Raw genomic sequence first — 25,972 nt, forward strand, 5'->3', positions numbered from 1 at the left:
AAAAAGAACAGAATGTGGATGCCTCACCACACACGATCTAATATATAAATAAAGTTCTCACCAGTTACTATTTCCTTATCAAATCTTATAGCTTAGGCCATTCTCTTTCCATGTCCCCTCTCTCCCTTCTTTCACTCTCTCTCACTCTCACATAAGGGGGACAGTTTTTTTTCTTCTCAACAACGTGTCTTTAAGACTTTCAACGTAGGAGAGAAAGAGATGGAAGAAGCAAAAATGGCAAGAAAAGCTCTAATATGGTCCATGGTTATGGGGTTAGCCCTTAGTTTCATTGCAAATCATGTTTATGGAGAGCATTCTCTGGTGGGTCAATTTTCTGGTAGTCATTATCATGACCAAATACGCAAAATGCAAGCCTTCAAGGACTCCTTTACCCAGCCATCAATAGCTCCTTCTCCTAGCTATACTCAGCAACCACAGCAGGTACAAACACTCCATGTTTCTCTTAACCTTTTCGCTAATTTTGGTTCTTCTTGCTTGACATATATAGTTTGTTCACCAATCTTAAAATCTTACATATATATTTACATACATTTGATAATAATAGTAACATATTTTCTTGGCTAAATATTTCATAGTCATGGCTAATATTGCTTGCTAGTGATTTTGATAAATGATCATATGCTATGATGCATGGTGAAGCAGGCTGCATTCAGTGCACGTGTGTATCACGTGACATCATATGGTGCAGATCCAACAGGAAGAAGGGACAGTACAGAAGCAGTGCTTAGAGCTATATCAGATGCAGTCCAAGGTTCAAGTGAAGGGTTATTGATGGAGGGAATAAAGAATCTTGGTGGTGCACAGGTTAATCTTGATGGTGGCAATTACCTCATTAGCCGACCTCTACGATTGCCGGCCACCGGGTTAGGCAACCTCATGGTACATATGTTCACATCCTTACATGCACACATAAATTACGAAAAATTATTGTTTTTACTATTTAATATCCACAATGTGTATACTTTCATTCCGCACTTTCACTTTTTTTTTAAATGTCCATATATAACATATACTCTCACACAAAATTACTTGATCAATGCCTTAATTAAGCATTGTTTTCCTCATTTAAAAGATCATCCTGTATACTTCGATTATCACAAATGTGACATGATTAGGATAAATGCTAAAGTAACTTGCTAGAATCAAAACTTGTGGTCTATACAGATTATGAAAAAAAAAAATTTGTGAACAATTTTGTACCCTTAGCATTGCTTTAGTAGACAGGACCACTGGGGTTCGGCAAGACCAAGTGCCTTGATAGACACAAAGGTCGTCATGTTCATTAGGTGTCAGTTTAAGCCTGCAAATTGTTTAATGTTTAAGCAGTTGGTCAAACACTCAAACATGACTCAGAATAGTTTACTTTTAAAAAAAATTGAATAAATTTTCGTTTTCCTAGGTTCTAAACTTCTTCTAATTACAGTTTGGAAAGGATTGTATTTGTATTTGTCACACATACCGTGACACCTTGAAACCATGAGAAAGAAAGTTATCCTTTCGGCAGCTTTTGGAAATACTTTCCTCAAATATTGCTCCATGATTTTGACTGAAATGCAATAAATTTGTCTTTTTGGATTGTTTAATGAATCTAATCTTCCCTACTTTGCTTTCAAAAAAAAAAATCTTCCCTACTTTAGATCCTCCATGTGTGAAAAGTTTTGATGCTATGTAAAGCAAAATGCACCAAATCCATACAATAGGTGAAAAACCACAAAAGAGATTGCATTTATAAAAAGACACCTAGAAAATTCCTGGTGATTTGAAGGAATATTGTTTGATTTGATTTTATTTTTTTTAAGTTAATTATTGAGTTACAGAATAGTAATGACTTTAGCATAGGACTGAGATGAAAAAATATGAGTGAATTCAGTAGTAAAATTATTGAATTTATAGTGAGGCTTTTATGGCAGTCAACCACAAGTCAATGAAAGTTGAGTGCCATTAAGAAAAGCCATAAAGATTTGCGGATTGAGATCCGATCTAATTGCATCGTACAACGAAGACCCCTTTTTCTCACAATATTTTTTTACTAATTTTACTTTCTTTCTTTTTTATTTATTTAATGGTTGAGATTTAAAGTTGCAAAATGCAACTTTAAATCTCAACCACTTATTGTATTAGGAGCAATACCTAAGTATTACACCTGATCTCAATCCAAGATTTTCTCTTTCTTACTACCATCAAAGAGAATATTTATGGCCATTTCCTCCAAAATACTGCTAAAATTGTAATTTTTGTATTATAATTATTGGGTGATAAGTTTTAATCATAAAAATATCATTTTTATTTGAATCCACAACTAATACCATAACTAATACCACTTTTATTTAGCACTAATCATAACATATCATCTCTCTTTTATAAATCCCATGGTAAAAATAATGGGAAATCTATTCAAAAAAAAATAATGGGAAATGGGAGATTTCAATCTTGGTTCTTCTTGTTAAGTAGAGTAAGTTACAAGATTTTTGGCATGTCATCTCAGCTTTTGTGGCAAAGATTGTGAAAAAATGTGACATTAGAAGTATTTTTCCAAAAATCATTCTTAGTGACATTTCACTTTTTATAAAAATAAAATAAAATATTCATTTCCTAATTTTGCAGCTGAAAAATCACACTCCCTAAAATATAAATTATATGAATATTAATAATTGAAGTTTTATTTAATCCTACACTTTTATGATGTTGTGTTGATTTGATCATTTAAATTTAACAGATACATGGAGGAACACTGCGTGCCTCAGATGATTTTGCAACTGATGGGTATCTGATTGATTTGTCAGCTTCATCAACTAGCAACAATAACGAAGGAAATGGAGGGAGCTCCGTGGGTGCACAGCTATCCTCATCATCATCCTACAATTATGAGTACATAACCCTCAAAGACCTCATGTTGGATTCAAACTACAAGGGTGGAGGCATTGCAGTCAGAAACTCACTTAGGACCAGCATAGACAACTGTTACATTGCCCATTTCACTAGCAATGGGATTTTAGTCCAAGGTGGCCATGAGACCTACATAAGAAACTCCTTTCTTGGCCAACACATCACTGCCGGTGGTGATCATGGCGAGAAAATGTTCTCAGGCACTGCAATAAGCCTAATGGGCAATGATAATGCTGTCACAGATGTGGTAATTTTTTCAGCTGCTATAGGAATATTAGTTTCTGGTCAAGCCAACATAATTTCTGGGGTACATTGCTACAATAAGGCCACTGGCTTTGGTGGCACTGGGATTTATCTGCAATTGCCCGGTTTGACACAAACGCGGATCGTTAATTCTTACTTGGATTACACTGGTATAGTTGCTGAAGATCCTGTGCAACTTCACATCTCTAATACATTTTTCCTTGGTGATGCATATATTGTCCTGAAATCAATAAATGGGGTGGCAAATGGGATCAACATTGTTGATAACATGTTTTGTGGTTCTGACAAAGGAGTTGATACTGTTCAATTGGATCAATCCAAACGACCTTTCAAAGATATCAAACAAGTTGTGATTGATAGGAACAATGTCAAAGGGATGAACATAAAGGCCACAGTTGCAAGGGGGTCTGTGAATGGGGTAGGAAACTCATGGGTTGTGGATTTCAACAGGGTTCTAGTTTTTCCTAACCTTATTAGTCATGTGCAGTACTCGTTAAGTTCTACTAGCAGCCAATTCCCTAACCATGCCTTGAGGAATGTATCCAATAACCGGGTCCAGATTCAGACAAGTTTGAATGTTTCAGCTAGCGTATTTGTTACAGTGGATCAATGGGTAGCAAATTAAGCTGTCCTAAATTGTTGGATCAAGAAATTTTGACTGGCAACTGTGAATAGCTTGCAAGGAATTGATCCCTTTGTCAAAAGTCTTATCTTCAAAGAAATTAATGTTGTTAAAATTTGAACTTGTATAATTAGACACATTGAATTGAACTAAAGAAAAGGTTCTATAATGGTGTAAAAGTCTAATAGGTACAGACGTACAGTTCAAAAAGTATTTTCTGTGAAGTTCGCCTTTTGGAACTAGGTGTCAATTGACAATGATTTTAATCAAAATTGTTGGAACAGTGAAAGCTCTGTTACCAAATTTTTGTAGAAAAATGTCCCTGGACAGCACTCACACACACAAGATTGGTTGTGAAAATATTATAAAAGTTTTAAAAAACACCAAAAATTAAGTAATAGGAACAACGAGAACCCAAAAGAAAATAATAGACCTTCACACACAAGAAAGAGCACCGAGAATTTACGTGGTTCAACATTTGGCCTATATCCATGGGTTGCGGCAAGACAAAATTTCACTAAAAAATATTGAAAATACAAAATGCTCTAATGGCACTCTCACAGTGCCCAAATCCCAATACACCGAAATTATTCTCTTACACAAATACAAAGTTCTCTCTCAATACAGTCGTTGGGCTGAATACAAAGTTAGGGGCTAATAAATAATAATTAACGAAGAGAAGTTTTCTCATCTTTGCACAGCCCCTCCACAAAGCCCCCTTCAAAGATATCTTCCACTCTTACATTGTGAAAGTGATTTTTCTCACGTGAGTATGGGTGGAATTCGTAAAATAATCCATGCTTGACTTGTTTAAAATGACAGCATGGTAAATTAGAGTTTTGACCTCAAAGCGTGGGTTTGCATTTCAAAACATTTTGATAGTTTTAAGATATTAAAAAGCATTCTTACGAAGGCTACTTTGTATGCCTGTGATATTCAAAATTTGAATTTGTTGCGAACTAAAATTAGAGACTTTGATGGGAAGAAATTTCTCCTAATTTTATATGATGTTTGGAACGAGAATTATAATAAGCAGGACAAGTTACTTAGGGTTTTTAAATGTGGGACACGAGAGATTAAGATCATTATAACGACACGCAGTGAAAGAGTTGCATAAAAAATACGCATTGTTCCAACTCATCCTTGTCTAAAGGAACCCTCAAATGACTAGTGTTGCTTTTATTTGCACAACATGCATTTGTAAATAGAAAGCCCTATGAATTTCCAGAGCTAGAAGCAACTGGTAAACAAATTGTCAAAAAGTGTAGAGGCTTCCCTTTAGTTGCAAAAACAATTAGGGATTTGTTCTGTTCAAATCAAAATCCAACATATTGGACTAAAATTTTGAAGAATGATTACCTGAAACTAAAAGTAATATCTTTCTAGCTTCGAAATTGAGCAATTATTACTTCCTATTATATTTGAAGTGATGCTTTTCTTATTGCTCAATTTTTCCAATGGATTATGAATTAAAATTGATGTGTTAATCATGTTGTGGATGGCAGAAGGTTTATTGTAGAAATGAAGAGAAGATAAGGGTATGGAATTTGAATAAATAGATGAAGAATACTTAAGGGTCTAATATCAAGGTTAGTTCTCACATTTCATAATGCATGATCTTATTAGTGACTTGGAAAAAATATATATCCAAAAAAATTTGTTATAGGCCAAAGAATGATGAATCTAATGAAACAACAAATAAAGACATGTCATTTGTCATGTTATAAAGCTAAATTTGATGCCTCTTAGAAATTTGAGATCCCTAGGGTTTGCGAAACTTCTTGGGAGAAGAATAGTTATCATTTACGTGGTGTGAATATATCACAACAAAGTGAAGATCATGGACAATTTTCTAGGGACATTTAAGTGCTTGCGGGAGTTCTCGTTGTCTAGTTATACATGCATAAAAAAGTTTTGGATTAGAGAATTGCTTGTTTCTATTAGTAACTTAAAACATCTACATTATTTGAATATTCGTGACACTGAAATCAAAGACTTGCCAAATTCTGTACGTAGATTGTAAAATTTGCAAAGCTTAACATTGTCATGTTACATTACTGATTTGCCTAAAAACATGGGCAAACTAGTTAACTTGCACCACTTGGACAATTCTAGAACCAATATAAAAGAGATGCCACCACAAATTGGTAAATTAAAAAATCTTAGAAAATTACCTCATTTTGTTGTGGGAAAAAATGGGGGGTCTAGCATTAGAGAGTTGGGAGTGGTTCAACATCTTTTTGGAAAATTATCTATTGAACTTTGAAAATGTTCATTGTGCTAATAAAGATACTAGGGAGTTTATGTTAAAGGATAAACAAGATTTTTTGAGTTGGGGTTGAAGTGGGAACGTGTTCATGACATCAAGGGAAAGAAATATGCTTAAACAATTGTGTCCTCATACAAACTTGAATTCTCTCACCATCGAACGTTATAAGGTATGAGCTTTCCAAATTGGTTACGAGATTGTTTTCTCATTTCTTTAACGCTTTTCAAATGTAAGTGTTGCTTCTCCTTGCCTCCACTTGGACAACTATCTAAACTCAAAATTAAATGTTTTGATGTTGAACAGCTATCTAAACACAAAATTGAAGGTTTTGATGAATTATTAGTCATGGATTTGAGTTCTATAAAAACAGTTCATCTGCAATTAAGCCATTCAAATCCCTTGACTATTTAAACTTTGAATCTATGCCAAAGTAGTAGGAATGAGATATATTTGAAGACGAAGTTTTCTCTTGTCTTCTAGAGTTTCACAATTCTTGTTGTAAACTAATTAAGGTTTTATCTAATCACCATCCCTTTTAACCAAACTTGAAATTAAAGGCTTTCTGTTACTTATTTGGGTATCTAGAATTTCCCAAATTTTGTATCATTTCCTAATATAGGAATATGTGGCCAAAAATTGACAGAAATGAAGCTTAGTAATTGCAAAAAGTTAATGCTTGAAGGGACAATCTCATTTCCCATCGCATGGAGTGGGGAATGCAATAGAATCTATATATTACTAAAAGCTGAAGCATAGCGTTTAATGTTACCGTGCTCACGTTAAGTCACATCAGCATCCATGTCATTATCCTTTTTCTTTTCAATTTTCCTATAATTGTTTTTTAACATTTACTTTTTTTTAATAATTGCACTTTCTCCAACCTTTCTCATGCCTTTACCTTTCCATCTCCCCACTACCCTCAACCTTAATATCACTTTTCATCTTTCTTTATTTTGTCTCTTCATCTTTCCCTCTCTTACCTTTTCATCTCCCCACTACGCTCAACCTTAATGTCACTATTCATCTTTCCATTCATTTTCGTTTATTTTGTCTCTTCATATTCACATCATCTTCTATAAATTTGTTATTCTCTCTTCCATTTTTTGCATAGTTTTCCATCACATCTCTCTCTCTCTCTCTCTCTCTCTCTCTCAGACACACACACACACACACACAATTATTTTTGGAGTATTTTTTTTTCCTTGCATCTCTGCTTAAGTTGATAAATTTTTGTGTTTGTTATAACCAGGGCCAGCTCAACAAATTTGGGGGCCTTAGGTGAAAATTTTAGGCAAGGCTTTTTCCAATTATTTAAATATTAATTAAATAATATTTATTTAAATTTTGATTTTTTATTTATTTAGAATCTATATATCATTCTCTTTGAGATGCAAAATTATTAATTAAATTTTTACATTCAAGTTTCATTAACATTTCCTTTTACTATCACTTAATCTTTTAGTAAACATTTATAATTAAAATAAAACATGATTTATAATAGAAAAATTATAAATTATCTAGAATAAAACAAAAATTAAAGTATAAAATAATAAAACCTGGTTTATCAAAACACAATTGCAACCTTAGAAATTAATATGATCACTTTACACTCTAAACCTGTACAAATAAAAAATTATTTATCACATAACTTAACAAATTAATTTTAATATAAAATATATTATCCTAAACTTATAATTTTATTAAATTAAGATAACACTCGCACATATAACAAATTAATGACTTTCTAAATGGATGGGAAAAAAAGCAAAAAATAATAATAATAATAATAATAATTACTAGATAGTCAAAGTCTAGATGTAGGTCGAACAAATAGAAGCACTAAAATAAAAACAGGTGACCGGCCAACAAGCAAACCTGAATGAAGATCAAAGAAGAATAGCTAGAAAACAACGAAGAATGCTATAAAAATAGAATCAAGATGGAGACTAGAGAGAAGCAAGGTGAGCAGGAAAAAAAAAAATACTAATTTGATTTCTTGAGATTTAAGATGGAGAGAATACGTTTTTTTCTGTCTATTTTTTGCTTAGATTCAAGTAATAAATGTTAGTTTTTATCAACAAAGTTATTTATAAAGCCATTAATTCAGATTTTAAATAGGAACATTATCTCTTCAATTTCTATGTTTTGGGAAAGGGGGCTTTAATTTTTTTTTTTTTTTTGATAAACCATCAGTTACAAAGGGGCCTTATTTTCTCTCTTCAAGGGCCCTAATTTTCGTTCTTCATATCAATTTATTTCTATTAGTGGTGCCTTAAATTTTTTTTCCTAGGTGAAGGAGCCGTAATTAATTTGTATTGAGGGGCCTTCTTTTATATGGGGGCCTTAGGCCATTGCATCAGTTGCTTCTATGGTTGAGCCGGCCCTGGTTATAACTCTACGTTGGGTTGGTACGATTTAGTTTTGTGTTTTAAGTTTTTTTTTTATTCTCTTTGATTGTTAAATATTATACTATTGCGTTGTAAAAAAATTAAAAAAGATAATATATAAGAATATAATATATATTATTCTATTACATAACATGATTTGGGTAATTTGGTGTTTATTGTTATATATATATATATTGTAAGGACTCAATTTGTAACGATCCCAAACTCATATTGGGTTCAATTGCTAAAGGCCCAAACAATAAATTTGTAGAGCGTGGATATAAAAGAACTAGATTAAATTCAAAAGAAAAACGATTAAACTTAACGTTTCTAGATGGATTAACACAAATATTACAATCAATTTCTCCTTGAAACAAGCTAAGTTCTTTATTTCATAAGATTTTCTTCTAGGCACTACTCGTTTAGAAGTCCCCCCCCCCCCTTCTCTCAATGCATTCTTCCATGTTATATACTGCCCTCTTGGTGTCATCTTTACCACACACGTGTAGGTTGGATTCGGGGGATCCCTTCCTGTCCCATCCAACACTCCCTGGAACCTTCAACCAGCAACTGTAAGGCTGCTTCATCACTGTTCATGCATCACCTCCACATTAATGCGGCCAGAGAGTTGGTTGAGAGACAATTAATGTGAAGGCAGCAGTTGTTAAAGATATTTGTTTATCTTTTCTTTCTTACCCTTGGTCCCATGTCCCACCTTTAGTGGTAATGTAGCTTCGAAGTGCGTTTGTAACAATATGGCCTTCAGGTCGTCCTCGGACACATATTGCCGAGAAGGATTTTGTCCTCGGACGCATACTGGACCCATCTCATGTGATATCTACTCCTCTCTTCATTTGATTCTCCTTATAATCTTATATGGACCTTCTCGGATGGTTTAACGTTCTCGGATGGGTCACAGGCCCAGTTAACACGGTTTTAATATTTATTGATTAACCGGCCCCCACATATATATTATTTTTTTACTTTTTTAATCTTTTCATCTTATTTTATTCAATATTTAAACTCAGTCACATCTTCCATATAATTAAATTATTTATATTTTTTTTAATTAAGCATATAATATTTTATTTAAATTTAAATAAATTAAATTGTACTCACAATAACACTCATCACATGACACTCATCACACCCCTAGGTTTTTTTTTTTTGTGATTGAAAAATGTAATAATTCAAAATTATAATAAATGTTCTAAATTAACCCTTACCCAAAAAATAGAAAAGCTTCTGAGCACGCGCGTGAGCGCGTGCTCAGAGGCTAGTCCCACGTTAAACATCTGAAGTTTCCCTTTTTTTTTTTAATACCTTTTTGGTGTTGTTGATGTTGTTGTTTTTTTTTTTTTTTTTTTTTTTTCAAATTTTGTATATAACAGTTATCATTTTTTGTCATGTACTATTGCTCAAAATCGCACTTTAAATTTAGACCAAAGCATTAAACTAAGTATATACTCCTCTCTTAATTTAATCTTTAATTTACTTTTTGAAATAAATAATACGTTTTTTTAAGTGAAAAATGAAATCGTTTTTATTGTTTTCTCATTTTCGAAAATTCAAAGTATTTACATCTTGTACTTTATATTTACTATTTTAAAAATCCTACTTTTTAGCATCTCACGTTTTCCTTTTTAATTTTTTTAATCTCTTCCATATTTTGGAAAAAAAAGACTCCTACAATGAAACTACTACTATAATTTCTCCTTCCATATCCTTATATTTAGGCACTAACATAATTGATTTTGAAAGAAAATAAAATGCTAAATTTTAGGGAAAAAAATTTTAAATCTAATATTCCATTCTTGTAAAGTCTCTCACGTTCTCTCTCTCTCTCTATCTATGTACTATTTAAAAAATTTCCACTTTCTATCCCACGTTAAACATCTCAAGTTTTCATTCTTCTTTTTTATTTTTTTTAAACGTTTTTGGTGTTGTTGATGTTGTTTGTTTTTTTTTTCAAAGTTTATGTATGACAGTTATCATTTTTTGTCTTTTCCTAAAATGTAGTTTTTTTAATCCTAAAATTTAGTCATTTACTACACATCCATAACATAAGTAAATAAAACTGAAATTGGAAATTTTATGTGAAGAGATACATGTTAATTGTATACAAAATAAATCTCACGTTTTCCTCTTTTTTTTTTTCTTTTTTTTTTTAGTGTCGTCCATATTTTGGAAAAGAAAGACTCCTACAATAAAACAACTACTATAATTTCTCCATCCATATCCTTATATTTAGGCACTAACATATCTGATTTTGAAGAAAAATAAAATGCTAAATTTTAGGGAAAAAAAATTAAAAGTCTAATATTTCATTCTTGTAAAGTCTCTCACGTTCTTAGTGTTGTTGATGTGGGTTTTTTTTTTTTTTTTTTTTTCAAATTTTATGTATGACAGTTATCATTTTTTTTCTATTCGTAAAATGTAGTATTTTTAATCCTAAAATTTAGTCATTTACTACACATCCATAACATAAGTAAATAAAAGCTTAATTTGAAAATTTTATGGTAAGAGATACACGTTAATTGTATATAAAAGAAATATAGTTTCTATTACAAAAGAAATTTTTTTACAACAGTTTCTTAGATAACAACCACTTTACGTGAGGTTTAATACATATAATAATTCTTGTAAAGTCTCTCACCCGAACTTATCTAATATTTCATTCCAATGACTCGTCAATGCAATCCAAAAAGTTTGTGCGTACGTGAACCTGAGAGAGATAAAAGAATTAGGGTTAAACCAAGTATTTTAAAAAAAAAAACTTTAATTAACAAACCAATGTTTGAATGTATAGGTGTAGCAATCCAACTTTTACAATTACCTTCAGTTATATATATTTTTTTGAAACGTAAGATATATTGGAGAGTTGGAACTAAAAATTTAGGATCAAATAGTTTGTAACGGAAGATGTGGGTTTTTTTTTTTTTTTTTTTTTTTTTTCTAAAAAAGTGTGTTTGTTTTAATTTTAATTTTTTAAAATGGATAAAGTAATTTGAAAACTATTAGGAGAGTGATCCTATTTTGTAGGCAACATTTTAATGGGAGTTGAAGATGTATCTACTTATCAAAAAAAAAAAAAAGGTGTATATATCTAAAGGTGTGAAATCTTTTTTTGTTTTCCAGTGTTTAATTCATTAGCCTAGTGGGGGAGTCTTATTTAAGAAAAAATAATCCTATCCCATTGTGGTTAAAAACCTCCAAGAGTGCGTTTAGTTAAGTGCCTAATTTTAAGGGAAGAGATAAGGATTAAGGAGAAAAATCTGAAAATTTAAACAACAAAAAAAATTAACGTATAGTTAATTTATACAACAAAAACGTAGGTAATTTAACTAATTTTTCTATTAAAAAAAATAAACGTATAGTTAATTTGAAGAAGTGGGTTAGTAGGAGAGTGTTTCTATTTTGTAGGCAATCTTTTAGTATAAGTTAAACATGTTTTAGTCATTTACCTCACGTTCTCTCTCTCTCTCTCTTCTTTTTTCTTTTATTAAGATTTATTTTTTTAGTTTTTTTAACTTCACTTTCCTTAGTCACGTTTAAAATTATTTAGTCACCACCAACATTTCAAAATTAATTTTTTTTAAAAAGAAAAGAGAAAAAAAAAAGGTGTGATTGGAAAATTATTTCTCCACACACTCATTACACCCCGAAGTTTTTTTTTGTGATTGAAATACTATCCCACGTTGAAATACTATCTCACGTTCTTTTTAAAAAAAAATAAAAGAAAGATACCCCGGCCACCCAAAAAAAAAAAAAAAAAAAAAAAACACTCCCACTACACCAAAACACTCCCCACCTTCATCAACCAAAAAAAAAAAAAACTCCCCACGTTCAAATCACGCTCTATCAATTATCTACCCACGTAATCTATCAAAAAATAAAATAAAATTATCAGTTCTCACAAATACAAACTCATCCCAGTAGTTAAAAAAAAAGAAGAAGAAGAAGAAAAAAAAGAGTTAACGTGATACATATAAGAAAAAAAAAAGTAGAATTAAAGAAAGTCAATCATAAACAAAATAAAAGAAAATAAAGAGGAACTTGCAAAAAATAGAATCTGAAAATTTGTTGAAGCCTCTGACAATAAATGCCTTTAATCTGAAGAAAAAGAAAAGAGGCTGAAGAAAAATGAGAGAGAGAAAGTGAGATAGAAATTGCAAAGCGTACGTGAGTTTGTGATTTTAAAGTGTAGGAGTTTTAATTTACATATCTATCCCCGGTAGTTGAAAACTTGTAAGTGAGTATGATGAGGGTATCTTAGGCATGAAAAATATGGAACACATCCCTAAGTTTTTTTTTGTGATTGAAATACTGTCCCACGTTGAAATACTATCTCACGTTCTTTTTAAAAAAAAATAAAAGAAAGATACCCCGGCCACCCAAAAAAAAAAAAAAAAAACACTCCCAGTACACCAAAACACTCCCCACCTTCATCAACCAAAAAAAAAAAACTTCCCACGTTCAACTCACGCTCTATCAATTATCTACCCACGTAATCTATCAAAAAATAAAATAAAATTTCAGTTCTCACAAATACAAACTCATCCCAGTAGTTAAAAAAAAAAAAAAAAAAAAAAAAAAAAAAAAAAAAAAAACTTCTCAGCAGTTGAACTTCTCACAAATACAAATGCATAATATTCATCACACTCTAGAAATTTTTTGTAACTGAAAAATTAAGTAATTTCAAATTAACTGAAATAGTAAGGGAAGTCATACTGTTTAACTGTTTATAAATGATTTTGAATGCTTGGATCACAATACCTACAACATGAAATGACAATTCATTAAGAAGTACAATGGTAGAGTATATGAAGGAACCATTTATTTCAAAATTACATTTAAAAAAATAAAAAAAGAAGAAAAAAAAGAGTTAACGTGATACATATAAGAAAAAAAAAAAGTAGAATTAAAGAAAGTCAATCATAAACAAAAGAAAAGAAAATAAAGAGGAACTTGCAAAAAATAGAACCTGAAAATTTGTTGAAGCCTCTGACAATAAATGCCTTTAATCTGAAGAAAAAGAAAAGAGGCTGAAGAAAAATGAGAGAGAGAAAGTGAGATAGAAATTGCAAAGCGTACGTGAGTTTGTGGTTTTAAAGTGTAGGAGTTTTAATTTACATATCTATCCCCGGTAGTTGAAAACTTGTAAGTGAGTATGATGAGGGTATCTTAGGCATGAAAAATGTGGAATCCAAACAGGGGAAGCCCCTTAAATAGTAGTATAGATGATACGCTTCAACTTTTAGATAAACAAGAAGTTTCTAATCTCCCAAAAAAAAAAAAAAAAAAATTGTAGAAGGAGATCAAGGAATCATACCAACAACGGGTGAGTCTCTTTTTCTTTCTCTCTCACATCATCAATTTTCTTAATCTCTAGTATTTTTTACATTTGAGAGTTTGCTATTTTTTCCAAATCTAATCTCCAGTATTTTTTTTTTCAGTTTTCTTTGAGAGCGTTCTCCGAATCTAAGAAAGTGAAGATTAAAGAGTGACCGCATGTGGTTTTTAACCATCACTCCCCAGGTAAACATCATGATTTTTATAAAGTATTATGCATTATTTATTAAATAAATAAATAAAATATTATATAACGTATAAATAAAATAAGCCTATTAAATTTATAAAAATATACAATATATATTATAAAAAATAAAATAATATTAATTAGTTATTTGATTAGATTTTTTTTAATACATTTCATGATCTGTTGAGACTTAGCATTTATATTAATAAAATGAGTAATGAATGAATTGAGACTTAGCTTTGACTTTGAATATGTGCATGTAATTCTTGAATTTCATGAATATATACTAATTTAATCTAATATTAGTGAAAATAATTCTTTTATTCTGATTAATTACTAAAAAAATTTGTAAAAAAAAAAAAACCAAAATGTCTTTTTGGGACACCAAAAAATACAATGAACAATTCTAGGAGCCTAATACAACTATTTGGCACACCTAACAAAAAATTTTAAACTATGATCTTTATCCTCTCACACTAATTTACCCTCAAAAATTTAGTTGGGACCCAATAGTTTTTTTCCATGAATATTATCATAGTTCCATTGGGGACTTTTGTTGGGCACCTATAAAACCTTTAGTAAAAACAAAAAATAATGCATAATTTTGAAGAGAGAGAACATAGGTAAAGATTCAATGCACCATAATAACCAACTGGTAAAATATAATAATTTTAATAAATTAAGTGATTTTTAGTTTCAAGAGTTGGATCATTTAACTATTTTAAATTTTCCCTCTTTTTAAAAAGTTGTCATTCATTCATAGAGTTTTTAACAGTATTCTATGTGTAGTGTGCTCTTGCTTTTTCAAACATTAATTTTATTTGCAGACATATGTGAGTAATTATCTATAGTAATATTTTCACATAGATATAACAGGAAAATTATTAAGTACTCCTGGAGTATCATATTTGCGTACTCCCCCCTCTCACATAAATGGTGAGTGCCACCATGAATTTAATTAGTGGGACCCACCATTCATGTGAGAGGAGAGAGTACGCATTTATAGTACTCCGAGAGTACACAATAATTTTTCGATATGACAATGGAATGTTTCGATTTAGTTGAGGTTGAAAATTAATCCCAACCACGAGGTTCATCGCATGACTCATCAATTCCTAATTAATCATATGACATATCACGACCTGATCATTCACTTGACCCATCAACTAATCAATCAGGGGCTCTATTAGAGACTCACCCTCAAGTTGATGACTATTCATATGAAGAATATATGGAAGTAAAATTTCAAATTATAGCTAGTTATGAATATGATTACTTATGTTTTTAGTCCTTATAGCACGTAACACTCCACGGTCCACACTCTAAGAACTAATTACTATCTTAAATATTTATAATCCACTTAATAATATAGAATTTACATAAGAAAATAAGTGAAAAAAAATTACCCAGTACTTGATTTTTTGAAAGTAAAGTACCATACAAAAAGATAAAGATAAATCACTCCACGGTTCACATTCTAAAAACTAATTACTATTTTAAATATTTATAATCCACTTAATAATATAAAATTTACAAAAGAAAAAAATGTGAAAAAAAAAAATTACCCAGTACTTGATTTCTTGAAAATAAAGTACCATACAAAAAGAAAAAAGAAAAGAAAAGATAGAGATAAATTACTCCACAGTCCACACTCTAAATATTAATTACTATCTTAAATATTTATAATCCACTTAATAATATAAAATTTACAAAAGACAAAAAAGTGAAAAAAAAAATTACCCGGTACTTGATTTCTTGAAAATAAAGTATCATACAAAAAGAAAAAAAATAAAAATAAAAAGATAAATCATTCTACAGTCCACACTCTAAATACTAATAACTATCTTAAATATTTATAACTTACTTAATAATATAAAATTTACAAAAGAAAAAAAAAAGTGAAAAAAAAAAATTACCTAGTACTTGATTTCTTGAAAATAAAGTACCATACAAAAAGAAAAAAAAAGAAAACGAAAAAGATAAATCATTTCACAGTCCACACTCTAAATACTAATAACTATCTTAACTATTTATAATCCACTTAATAATATAAAATTTAAAAAAAAAAAAAAAAAAAATCCCAGTACTTTATTTCTTGAAAGTAAAGTACCATAGCATACAAAAAGAAAAATCACTCCACACTCCACAATTCATAGTCCACACTTTAAATACTAATTACTATCTTAAATATTTATAATCCACTTAATAATATAAAATTTACAAAAGAAAAAAAAAAGTGAAAAAAAAATCTACCTAGTACTTGATTTCTTGAAAGTAAAGTACCATACAAAAAGAAAAGAAAAAGATAAATCACTCCAAAGTCCACAATCTAAATACTAATTACTATTTTAAATATTTATAATCCACTTAATAATATAAAATTTACCCAAGAAAAAAAAAGTGAAAAAAAATTTACCAAGTACTTGATTTCTTCAAAGTAAAGTACCATACAAAAAGAAAAAGAAAGAAAAAAAGATAAAGATAAATTACTTCATAGTCCATACTGTAAATACTAATTACTATCTTAAATATTTATAATTTATTTAATAATATAAAATTTACAAAAGAAAAAAAAAAGTGAAAAAAAAATTTACCTAATACTTGATTTCTTGAAATTAAAGTACCATACAAAAAGAAAAAAATAAAAATAAAAAAGATAAAGATAAATCACTCCACAGTCCACATTCTAAATACTAATTATTATCTTAAATATTTATAATCCACTTAATAATATAAAATTTACAAAAAAAAAAGTGAAAAAAAAATTATCCAGTACTTTATTTCTTGAAAGTAAAGTACTATACAAAAAAATAAATAAATAAAATAAAATAAAGATAAATCACTCCACAGTTTACACTCTAAATACTAATTATTATCTTAAATATTTATTATCCACTTAATAATACAAAATTTAGCTGCACAGATCTTTAACATTTTTTTAGGATAAACGGCAGAGATTATTTAACCTTTGATGTACATAACTATGAGGGTGGGTCAAACCTTGTAGGTTTTGAATTACACGTGGGTGGAGAGTTCAAACTTGGGTCATAAATCATAATGGCTGGGCTTGGGCTTGTTGTCTATTTTGAAAAGGTGGTCATTTGCTTTTAAATAATTATATTTGTTTGGTCTAATTGTCAACCTCAGCCCATGTCAATAACTAATAGTAAAACTAAGTTACTATAAGTTATTTTTACTATAAGTTATTGGGTAATAGTTTAAAAACTTAATGAAAAAAATTTTAAAAACTAAATGAAAGCTTAGAGCATCACATGACAGGATCTCATGCATTCTCACATGAGATCTCTACTTTTATATATAAATATATATTGATGATATAGATAATTAATAAAGTTATAGATGAAAAATTGACAAGAACAATTAAGCTATGGTATCTATCTAAAAAATTACTATGAGCAACTACCTGACAATTAAATAGGACGTTCATTTGGCACAACTACTGGTTTTAGGCTAAACTTTCATTATATAGGTTTTTTTTTTTTTTTTTTTTTTTTAATGGCCACTACTTACATGAGTTAAGATAGATTATATTTTGGGTTTGCCACGTAGGAGGTTGCCGTTGTAGGTTGACGGTAAAGACCAAAATAGAAACGATTTTCTTTTTTTAGGGACTACATTAGTAGCGAAATCAATTTTGAGATCAAAATGAGAATTGACCCAAAATGTAGGGACCAAAAATGCATTTTCGCCTATATTTTATTATTTCACTATTGGTAAGATCATAGTATTTATTAATGTCCTAACTCTTTGATTCTATTTTTAATGGCCACTGCTTGCTTGATTTTAATTGCTTTTGAGGGTTTGTGTAAAACATTTTATGTACAACAAATTTAGCTCTTCTTTTATTTGGCTCACAACCAGCCTATTATTGGAATCATCATGTTATGTAAAACTTCACAAATAACGGACAAAAATTAGAAATTTGTTGTCTTTGAGTGAATTGAATTTGTCAAGATAGATTACAACTACAATATCACTATTTCCTTATAGGTAAGGTCAAGTCATGGATTAATGTTACCTCACGTTCAACCTATTATTAAAAACTTAAGATATTTAGCAAAAAAGAAAAAGAAAAAAAGAAACTATATGTAGAAACTCGTTATTTGCAAACTAAGTTTACAAATCCAGACATTTATTTATGGACAAAGGGAACATATAGCATGAGTTTTGAGAGAGAGAGAGAGAGAGAGAGAGAGAGAGAGAGAGAGAGAGAGGCGTTTTCTATTTCAAAGGATATGTAGGAAAATTTTAAGGAGATAAAAATATTTTAAACCTTAAAAGTTCTTATTAAAAAAAAAAAAAACCTTGAAGTGACTACAAGTTTACAACAACAAAAACAACAATATATAAGCATGTGAAGATAACTTTGTAGCTCACAATCTCGCTAGACAGGGGTGGAGTCAGGAATTTTTGTTTGGGGGCGCCAAATTGCAACTCTAATATATTTATTAAGACAACCCCCACATACACATATACACGCACTTTTTTATTTGATAAGTTATATATATACAAACACCAAATAACAACAAAAAGAGTTTAGTAATTTCAATCAAAATTATATTTGGTGGCGATCTTTTATAAAATAAAATTCATTTTTACTATTTTTATAGTGAAATTCTTAAAAAAATTCATTTTTGATGCAAATTATCAAATTTTATACTAAAGTAAGTAAAAAATCTTTCAATTTATGTAGTAACTAAAGAGACATTTCATGTGTAGTTTTAGTGACATTATTTTTTTAATGAGTCAATGACTTGTTAATTGTCACATAATTGGTTGAAAAAGATATAGATTCAAATATGTTTGGTGCCAAACTTTATCAAATATTTAACAGATATAAAAGCATAATTTACAATATAAAAAAAAAAAAAAAAGAATTGTGAAAAATTATGTTATGTCTCTATAATTATTAGAACATTTTTTTTAAGAGCATCATTGGACTAAATCAAATATTTTTGGGGGGGAACTCTTATTTTTGTAGACTATAAATTTTGAAAACATTAAAATAATTATATATATATATATATAAAATTTCAAATGTTGGCCCCCCACCCTTACACATAGCTATGCCCCTGTCGCTAGACATGAAAAACATGTCACGGATTATTTGATGTGGATGGAAGATGTTTCACCACACCTCAATGTTGTATTCCTAGCCGATATGGCTTTTCTTTGATGGAAACAACTGTCCTTTTTCTCCCACATTTAAAAAAAAAAAAAAAAAAAAAAAAAAAAAAAAAAAAAAAAAAAAAAAAAAACATGTAAGCACAAGACATTATCTCCCTAAATTTGGAAATAGAAAACACCCGCCTCTCTCTCTCTCTCTCTCTCTCTCTCAAACTCAAAACTCAAGCTATATATTCCTTTTCAATCCTGCAGAGACAGAAAGAAAGACGGCAATTCAAAAACAATGAAGGCCTTCTTGGGATTAAGCGTCCTAATACTGCTGTTGGCAGAAGAAGCTCTATGTTCCTCTAGAGAGCAAAGGCTATCAAAGTTGCTAGAAAAGGTTGAAGCCAGAGTAGCCTCTTCTCCTACTGGTAGACTTTTGGCACCACCACCACGCGAGGCTGTAGACAACTCCACATGGGTAAAAGAAAATTACAGTCACATTTTTATTATATTATGCTTGCTAATTACTTTGTTTGTTATTTTGATTTTTCTATTCAATGTTTTGGTTTGAATGTGTTATAGGATGGGAGGGTATTTTATCCGATTGGGTATGGAGCAGACCCAAGTGGGACACGAGACAGTAGTGATGCCATATTGCAGGCTTTGGGTGATGCTTTAAAATTGAGAAGTGGACTGCAATTGTTGCCTGGGATCAGTGACATTGGTGGTGTGATCATTGATTTGCAAGGTGGAAACTACAAAATTAGTAAACCAATAAGGTTCCCTTCTGGTGTTGGCAATATTGTGGTAAGTGTCTCTCCTTTTTCCTTCTTGAATTCGTGATTAATGCTTTGTTAGTCTCTGCCTTTAACATCAAATCAAGGACAAATCCAAGATTTCAAGTTAGGGAGATTGGAGTATAAGAAAAGAAAAAAAAAAAAAAAAAAAGTGCAACGTCCACAAAATTTTCGCAACAAATTCTAAATGATTAGCTATTATTGTTTCTAATTTGAACTTATTACTAAAATTAGTTTTTCATCCATCTATAACAATTAGTAACAACTGTCACTTAAAATTTATTATGAACATAATATTTTTATTATTATTTAAATAGTAATAAAAACTTCTAACAAGCATCCATATAATTTTAACAAATAATCATTCATATTTTTGGACTGAGGATTTACATGAGTTTTGACTAAACTGGACTAGATTGGACTAGTGATTTTAGAGGGAAGAGAGGCCAAGCTACATAGAGTAGGGACCTAAATAAATTTTCTTTTTTGAGGCTGAAAATATACCTAATATAATTTTTTTTTTTTTCAAAAGTCCAGTGGGGTTCTAGGCCCTTTTGGGCCGCCTCCTGGGTCCGTCTTTGCATCAGATTCAAACTTTTTAACATTTTTTTCTCTTTTTACAATTGCTATTAATATTGGGCCCATTTTCGCATCAAATTCAAACTTTTTGACATTTTTTCTCTCTTTACAATCGCTATTAGGTCTGGACCCTTTTGGGCCCCCTCTTGGGTCCATCCCCGCATCAAATTCAAAATTTTTTACCTTTTTTTCTCCCTTTATAATCACTATTAGTCTTTTCTTTTCTTTTTTCCTTCCTATTAATAGCAACTCTTAGAGTATTTGTAAATGAATTTAAAAAAAAAAATTATTCCATTTTTATGAGAAATAGAAAAGGCTATTAAAAAATCAATTGCTTATTTTCTTTTAACATAAAAACTTTCTCAAAATAGTTTACTAATAAGTGCCCTTAAGATATCAGTTAATTTTTCCCTTTAGCGTATCCACTACTTTAGTCAAAAGCCTAGTATTACTTTATGTGTGGGTGGGATGAAAAGCCATATACACTTGAAGAAAAGTCAGGTACTTGAACATCTCTTCCCAATCATTTTACGTAATGGAAAAAGTTAACAGATGCCTTCAAGACATTGGTTTAAAATATATTATTATACACTTTTTATGAGAAAAAAAAATCAAAAAGCAACTCATTTTTTTAATAACTTTTAAAACTTTCTAAAACGGTCCTTAATAAGGACACTCGTTAATTGGACCCATAAATAGTAAGTAGTCCAACAAGTTCATTCTCTTGCACCCACAAACAATTACTTTAATGTAAATAAAATTGGCATGGTCAATTAGGTACAAGGAGGAACTTTGCGAGCATCAAATACATTTCCTATTAATCGACACCTCATTGAACTATGGGCACCAAATTCTCGAAACATAGGAGGAAATAAGGCCCAAAATGGTCGTATTCGCTATGAGGACATCACCTTCAGGGACATCCTCTTTGATTCAAGCTACCGAGGAGGAGGGATTTACATTGTTTATTCTGCAAGAACTCGTATAAACAATTGCTTCTTTCTCCATTTCACTACAGAGGGAATTCTAGTGCAACAAGGCCTTGAAACCTTCATTTCAGGCTGCTTTCTTGGACAACAATCATCCATTGGTGGGGATACAAATGAAAGGAATTTCTCAGGCACTGCCATTGATCTAGCAAGTAATGACAATGCAATCACTGATGTTTCAATTTTCTCAGCAGCAATAGGTGTTGTATTAAGAGGTCAGGCAAACATGCTCACAGGGGTACATTGTTACAACAAGGCATCAGCTTTTGGTGGGATTGGAATATTATTGAAACTAGCTGGATATTCACAAACTAGAATTGATAATTGTTACTTGGATTACAATACTTTAGTCATGGAAGACCCTGTTCAAGTCCATGTTAGTAATGGATTCTTCTATGGGGAAGCTACTATTGTCTTGAAATCAATTAAGGGTATAATCTCAGGGTTAAATATTGTGGACAACATGTTTAGTAGTGGACCAAGGCAAGCGAAGGTTCCAATGATAACATTAGATGGAAAATTCACTGACATTGATCAAGTGGTGATTGATCGGAACAATGTGAATGGTTTGAACTTGAAATCAACAGTTGGAAAACTAAGCGTGGCCGGAAATGGGACAAGGTGGGTGGCTGATTTTTCGCCCGTGCTGTTATTTCCCAACAGGATTAGTAATTTGCAGTACTCATTGCACACTCAAGGAGAGCCTAAATTTACAGCACATGCAGTGACCAATGTGTCTAATAATGTGGTGGTTGTAGAGAGTGAGAAGCCAGTTAATGGAGTGGTCTCCTTGGTTGTTTATCAGTAATGTATACATAAAGTTCTGCTATCTTCATCAATTAATTGTTGGTGCATATTTATTTGAAATAAATAGAAGACGAAAGTCTTGCCAAGTCTTTACTATGATTTTTTTTGCTTTTGAGTTTTAATTCTTCTATTTGCTGACTTTGGTTCTTGCATTTGCTCTTAACCATGGAAAAATTCTTTATAGATTTCCAAGAAAAATTCTTTATAGATTTCCAACTTTTCTACTTGCAGCTAATGGAAAAACTAACGATCAACTATGTGCTTTTTTATTTTTCAAATTTGTCTGAAGTGACGAAAGAACTTGGAAGACACAAACCATGTAAAGAATTTAGATTAGACATTGATCTAGAGTCAAGAAAGTTTCTAAAGTAAGGAACCAAAGCTTGGGATTAGTGTATGTTTCCCACCTCAACAACTTTAAATAGGCTTTGCATGCAGGTTTGGATGCTAAAATATTTTCAAAAGAAGATTATCCTACTTTTTTAACTTTTGCTTCCTCCTTATGATAATGAGTCTAATCACGTAAAAGCTTTTATAATCATTAAAATAATATTGTGTGATTAATGTATAACAAAATAGTGTTATGGGTGATTATGTTAAAATGATATTGTTGCAATTACAAGAACTCAATCGTTAGTTTAACAAGTTATGAAAAATATTATAAATTAGAAGAGTAATGTTAAGGACATGTCCTTAACAATACTCCTCTTTTAATGCCCCAAAAGTATACTAGCAAAAAAAGGTTGGAAAAAGATTCAATCTTTGAACGAATTTAATCTCATACATTATATGGCAATTAAAAAACTAATCAATTTTTTTTTTTTTTTGAAAAAAGAAAAAAATAATTATTCACTTATATTGAATAAATTGATCTATTCAAAGAATATATATATATATATATATATATATATATCACATGTATGTGATTATATATATAAAGGGTAAAGTTGAATACACATAACTAAAAGCAACTTTACTTTGTTAAGAGTCTCGTCATTTATTTGGTAGTATTATTTGATTTATGGAACTTGATGCAAATATAAGTTTGAATTTGTGGGGACATGTATGGTGATTGGTGAGATATCCATCCATCACGCTAATTGATTTATGCAATTTGAGTTTTTTTTTTTTTTTTTTTTTCTTTGAGAAGAATCATTCGAGTAGTGTCATGACCTTTTATGGATGATTTCTTAGGTATGAATAGTATCATTGACAACATGGTCGCTTGTTATTTGTATCAATGTGGGAAGTGAATAAAATTAAAATTGAAAAGGTTCTTTTGAAAAAAAAAAAAAAAAATCTTGCTATCAGTAGATATCAATGTTGTATGTCTTGGATTTTTTACTGAGAGTGGAATCAATTGATCACTTTCAGTCTTCCAGTTTATGCTTCAAACATCGTAAATGATCAAAAGCATCAATCTTTAAAAAAATTAAATTGAATGCAACTACATAATATTTGAATTTAATTGAAAAACTTAATGTACTAAGAAACTGCACTTAAGTTTTAAGTTTTCTTCACTAGCTAAAGTACAAAAGCTAAAGTACAAGGGTATGCCCTAGATAAATCTTGCTTAAAATTGAATATGGTGTAGAAGTTTCAATTCCTAATAAGAGAGTCAAAATAACTTGGTACACATTTTGAAAATCTATTGAAAAATATGAATTAGATCCCAAAATTTTAATTCATGGACGACGCTGGTGGGTTCCAGCATATTGGTTTATCAAATAGATGATAATTATTAGAATTTAAATTTTAGGTGTTCTAATACTTTTCCTAGTTGCATTAGGATTATTTCCTTCTTCTTCTTCTTCTTCTTCTTCTTCTTCTTTTTTCAGTTGAATTAGCGTTTTATTTGTTTTTTCTTTTCCTAATTAATTTGTTTTTCTTTTTTCAAGTAGAAGTTAGTTTATTATTTGTTTTTCTAAGAGAAGTAGGAGAAATGGATTAATATTATTATTTGATTATTAATGGGTAGCAATTTTTTTTCCCAGTTAGATTTAGAGAAAAGAAATTACAGTTTATTTTAGAGAAAGTAAATTCACATATCACACACTCAAATAGCGAGCTCTGAAATCCCCTACTACAGTTCACACTCAAGATTAAAAATCCACCATGAACCATATATGGTCTTGTAAGAGTAGAGAAATAGCCCAAGGCCCACTTAGAATAGTGGTGTTAGGTGTTTTTGACCCAGTGCAATTAATTTGTAAGAGAATGGGTTTGCAAGGTCAACTGTAATGCTTTGTTGTGATCCAGATATGAACTCAGCGGAATTAAGGCTTGTAAGATGATAAAGAGAAGCAAAACATAAGGATAAAACACTTACTCAGGCCTGGCCGAGGAGGCAATGTTTATATAAAATTTACTTAAGTGTTGATATAGGGTCATATTCTCTTCCTTTATGATCCAGCCCCTTTCCTAGAGGGATTCCTTTCCTTTATATAGTTCCTCTTATTGCATCTGAGCCTTCCACCTATACGTCTCTGGGTAGCAATTTAGATGCTTGTCCCATTAGGACTCTATTAGAGGTGGTAAAATGTGTTGTGAGCTGTGGGACTACTTTTCATGTATCATTTCTTCATTAATGTGGTTAGCTGAGTTGGTGCAGTACATTGAATGCGAAGGTGATATCTACTTTCTCTAGATATTTCCTCTCTTCTTTACTTGCATGTCTCTGATGTTTTCCATGGTGTCTTGCTCTTTGGTGCAAGTGGCCAGCTGAAGTATTCTCAAGGTGCACTCATTCCTCAGGCTCCTCAGACAATGGGTCTCTACGTCTTCTCTCCTCAGACCTTAGTACACATGTCGAGTCCAGATTGGTGCACAAATGGGCCTTTTCCCATCCTCAGACTGGGTTCATGGGCTCTATGTTGTGTTTGGATCCTTCCCTCCCACAAGTCTATTTTGTTTGTTTATTATCTTGTTGTTCAATTGGCACAGAAAACTCTCAAACAATGTAACTGAACAACTAAAACCTATTTTGAATCTTACCTCTCATCTTGGGTCCCCTATATATATATATATGAGACCTAAAAAGTTGTAATAATTGTGTATTATAGATTTTGTTTTTATACACATCTACGCTACATCATAAGGTAAAGTTTGAATCTCTTGAATTTTTTTGACTAACATGAGTATTCTAAAGTTTGAATTCTAAAATTCAGCTTTTCAAATGGAGTTAATACAATTCAAATTAAATAAAATACAACCTTATAACATATTATTTTAACACGTGAATTTAGCCAACAATTTTAAACTCATCTATTTTGTCATAAGTTTTTGTAGAGAGGGAAAATTCCCGACCTATCACAAGCTGACACGTCACATTATCAAGTCCACAAAATACAGTCGATTACAGAACACCATGTATTGCTGCTAGGTTTTGCTATCACTATTCAAAAGCCAATGGAAATTCGCCAAGTGTCATGCAAAAACCAATCACGCATCAGCATACGTGTAAGCAATGACACAAGCAGTCCAACACGTGTAAGCGATGACATAAGCGGACCAATCAGGCTGTGACACGTGTCACCAATCAGACTCCGTCATGTGTCGCTCACCACCCTCCAAACTCCTATAAATAGAAGCCTTCCTAAGACATTTAGGAGGACCAGAATTCAGAAGTGAAAAAACTCTGCGAAGATCAAGCCTCAAAGCCTTCAAGAACTTCAACCCC

At 30.7% G+C, this 25,972-nt stretch overlaps 2 protein-coding genes across 3 annotated transcripts; both read left to right on the forward strand.

The window, feature by feature from the left end:
• Positions 1–71: 71 nt before the first annotated feature.
• Positions 72–4,048, forward strand: LOC115987128 (polygalacturonase QRT3-like). 2 transcript variants are annotated; one of them, XM_031110598.1, is made up of 3 exons: positions 72–441; positions 661–900; positions 2,738–4,048. In XM_031110598.1, the coding sequence occupies exons 1-3, from the start codon at positions 220–222 to the stop codon at positions 3,794–3,796; spliced, it is 1,521 nt and encodes a 506-aa protein (XP_030966458.1). In that variant the 5' UTR covers positions 72–219; the 3' UTR covers positions 3,797–4,048. The 2 variants fall into 2 exon arrangements, with proteins under 2 accessions (XP_030966458.1, XP_030966459.1); XM_031110599.1 differs by having other exon boundaries at positions 73–441; positions 664–900.
• Positions 4,049–19,357: 15,309 nt separating this feature from the next.
• Positions 19,358–22,329, forward strand: LOC115988161 (polygalacturonase QRT3-like). The gene is made up of 3 exons (XM_031111805.1): positions 19,358–19,599; positions 19,704–19,928; positions 21,275–22,329. The coding sequence occupies exons 1-3, from the start codon at positions 19,420–19,422 to the stop codon at positions 22,292–22,294; spliced, it is 1,425 nt and encodes a 474-aa protein (XP_030967665.1). The 5' UTR covers positions 19,358–19,419; the 3' UTR covers positions 22,295–22,329.
• The last annotated feature ends 3,643 nt before the right edge of the window (positions 22,330–25,972 follow it).

This window comes from Quercus lobata, chromosome 4, assembly GCF_001633185.2.
Source record: "Quercus lobata isolate SW786 chromosome 4, ValleyOak3.0 Primary Assembly, whole genome shotgun sequence".
Taxonomy (NCBI): Eukaryota; Viridiplantae; Streptophyta; class Magnoliopsida; order Fagales; family Fagaceae; genus Quercus; species Quercus lobata.

What these genes read in the sequence shown, in the direction of transcription:
- LOC115988161 (XM_031111805.1), top strand. Translation starts at nt 19,420, where the DNA reads ATGAAGGCCTTCTTGGGATTAAGCGTCCTAATACTGCTGTTGGCAGAA. An exon ending in CTGTAGACAACTCCACATGG is followed by an intron (nt 19,600 to 19,703) that starts GTAAAAGAAAAT and finishes AATGTGTTATAG; the next exon opens with GATGGGAGGGTATTTTATCC. An exon ending in CTGGTGTTGGCAATATTGTG is followed by an intron (nt 19,929 to 21,274) that starts GTAAGTGTCTCT and finishes ATGGTCAATTAG; the next exon opens with GTACAAGGAGGAACTTTGCG.
- LOC115987128 (XM_031110598.1), top strand. Translation starts at nt 220, where the DNA reads ATGGAAGAAGCAAAAATGGCAAGAAAAGCTCTAATATGGTCCATGGTT. An exon ending in ATACTCAGCAACCACAGCAG is followed by an intron (nt 442 to 660) that starts GTACAAACACTC and finishes TGCATGGTGAAG; the next exon opens with CAGGCTGCATTCAGTGCACG. An exon ending in CCGGGTTAGGCAACCTCATG is followed by an intron (nt 901 to 2,737) that starts GTACATATGTTC and finishes TAAATTTAACAG; the next exon opens with ATACATGGAGGAACACTGCG.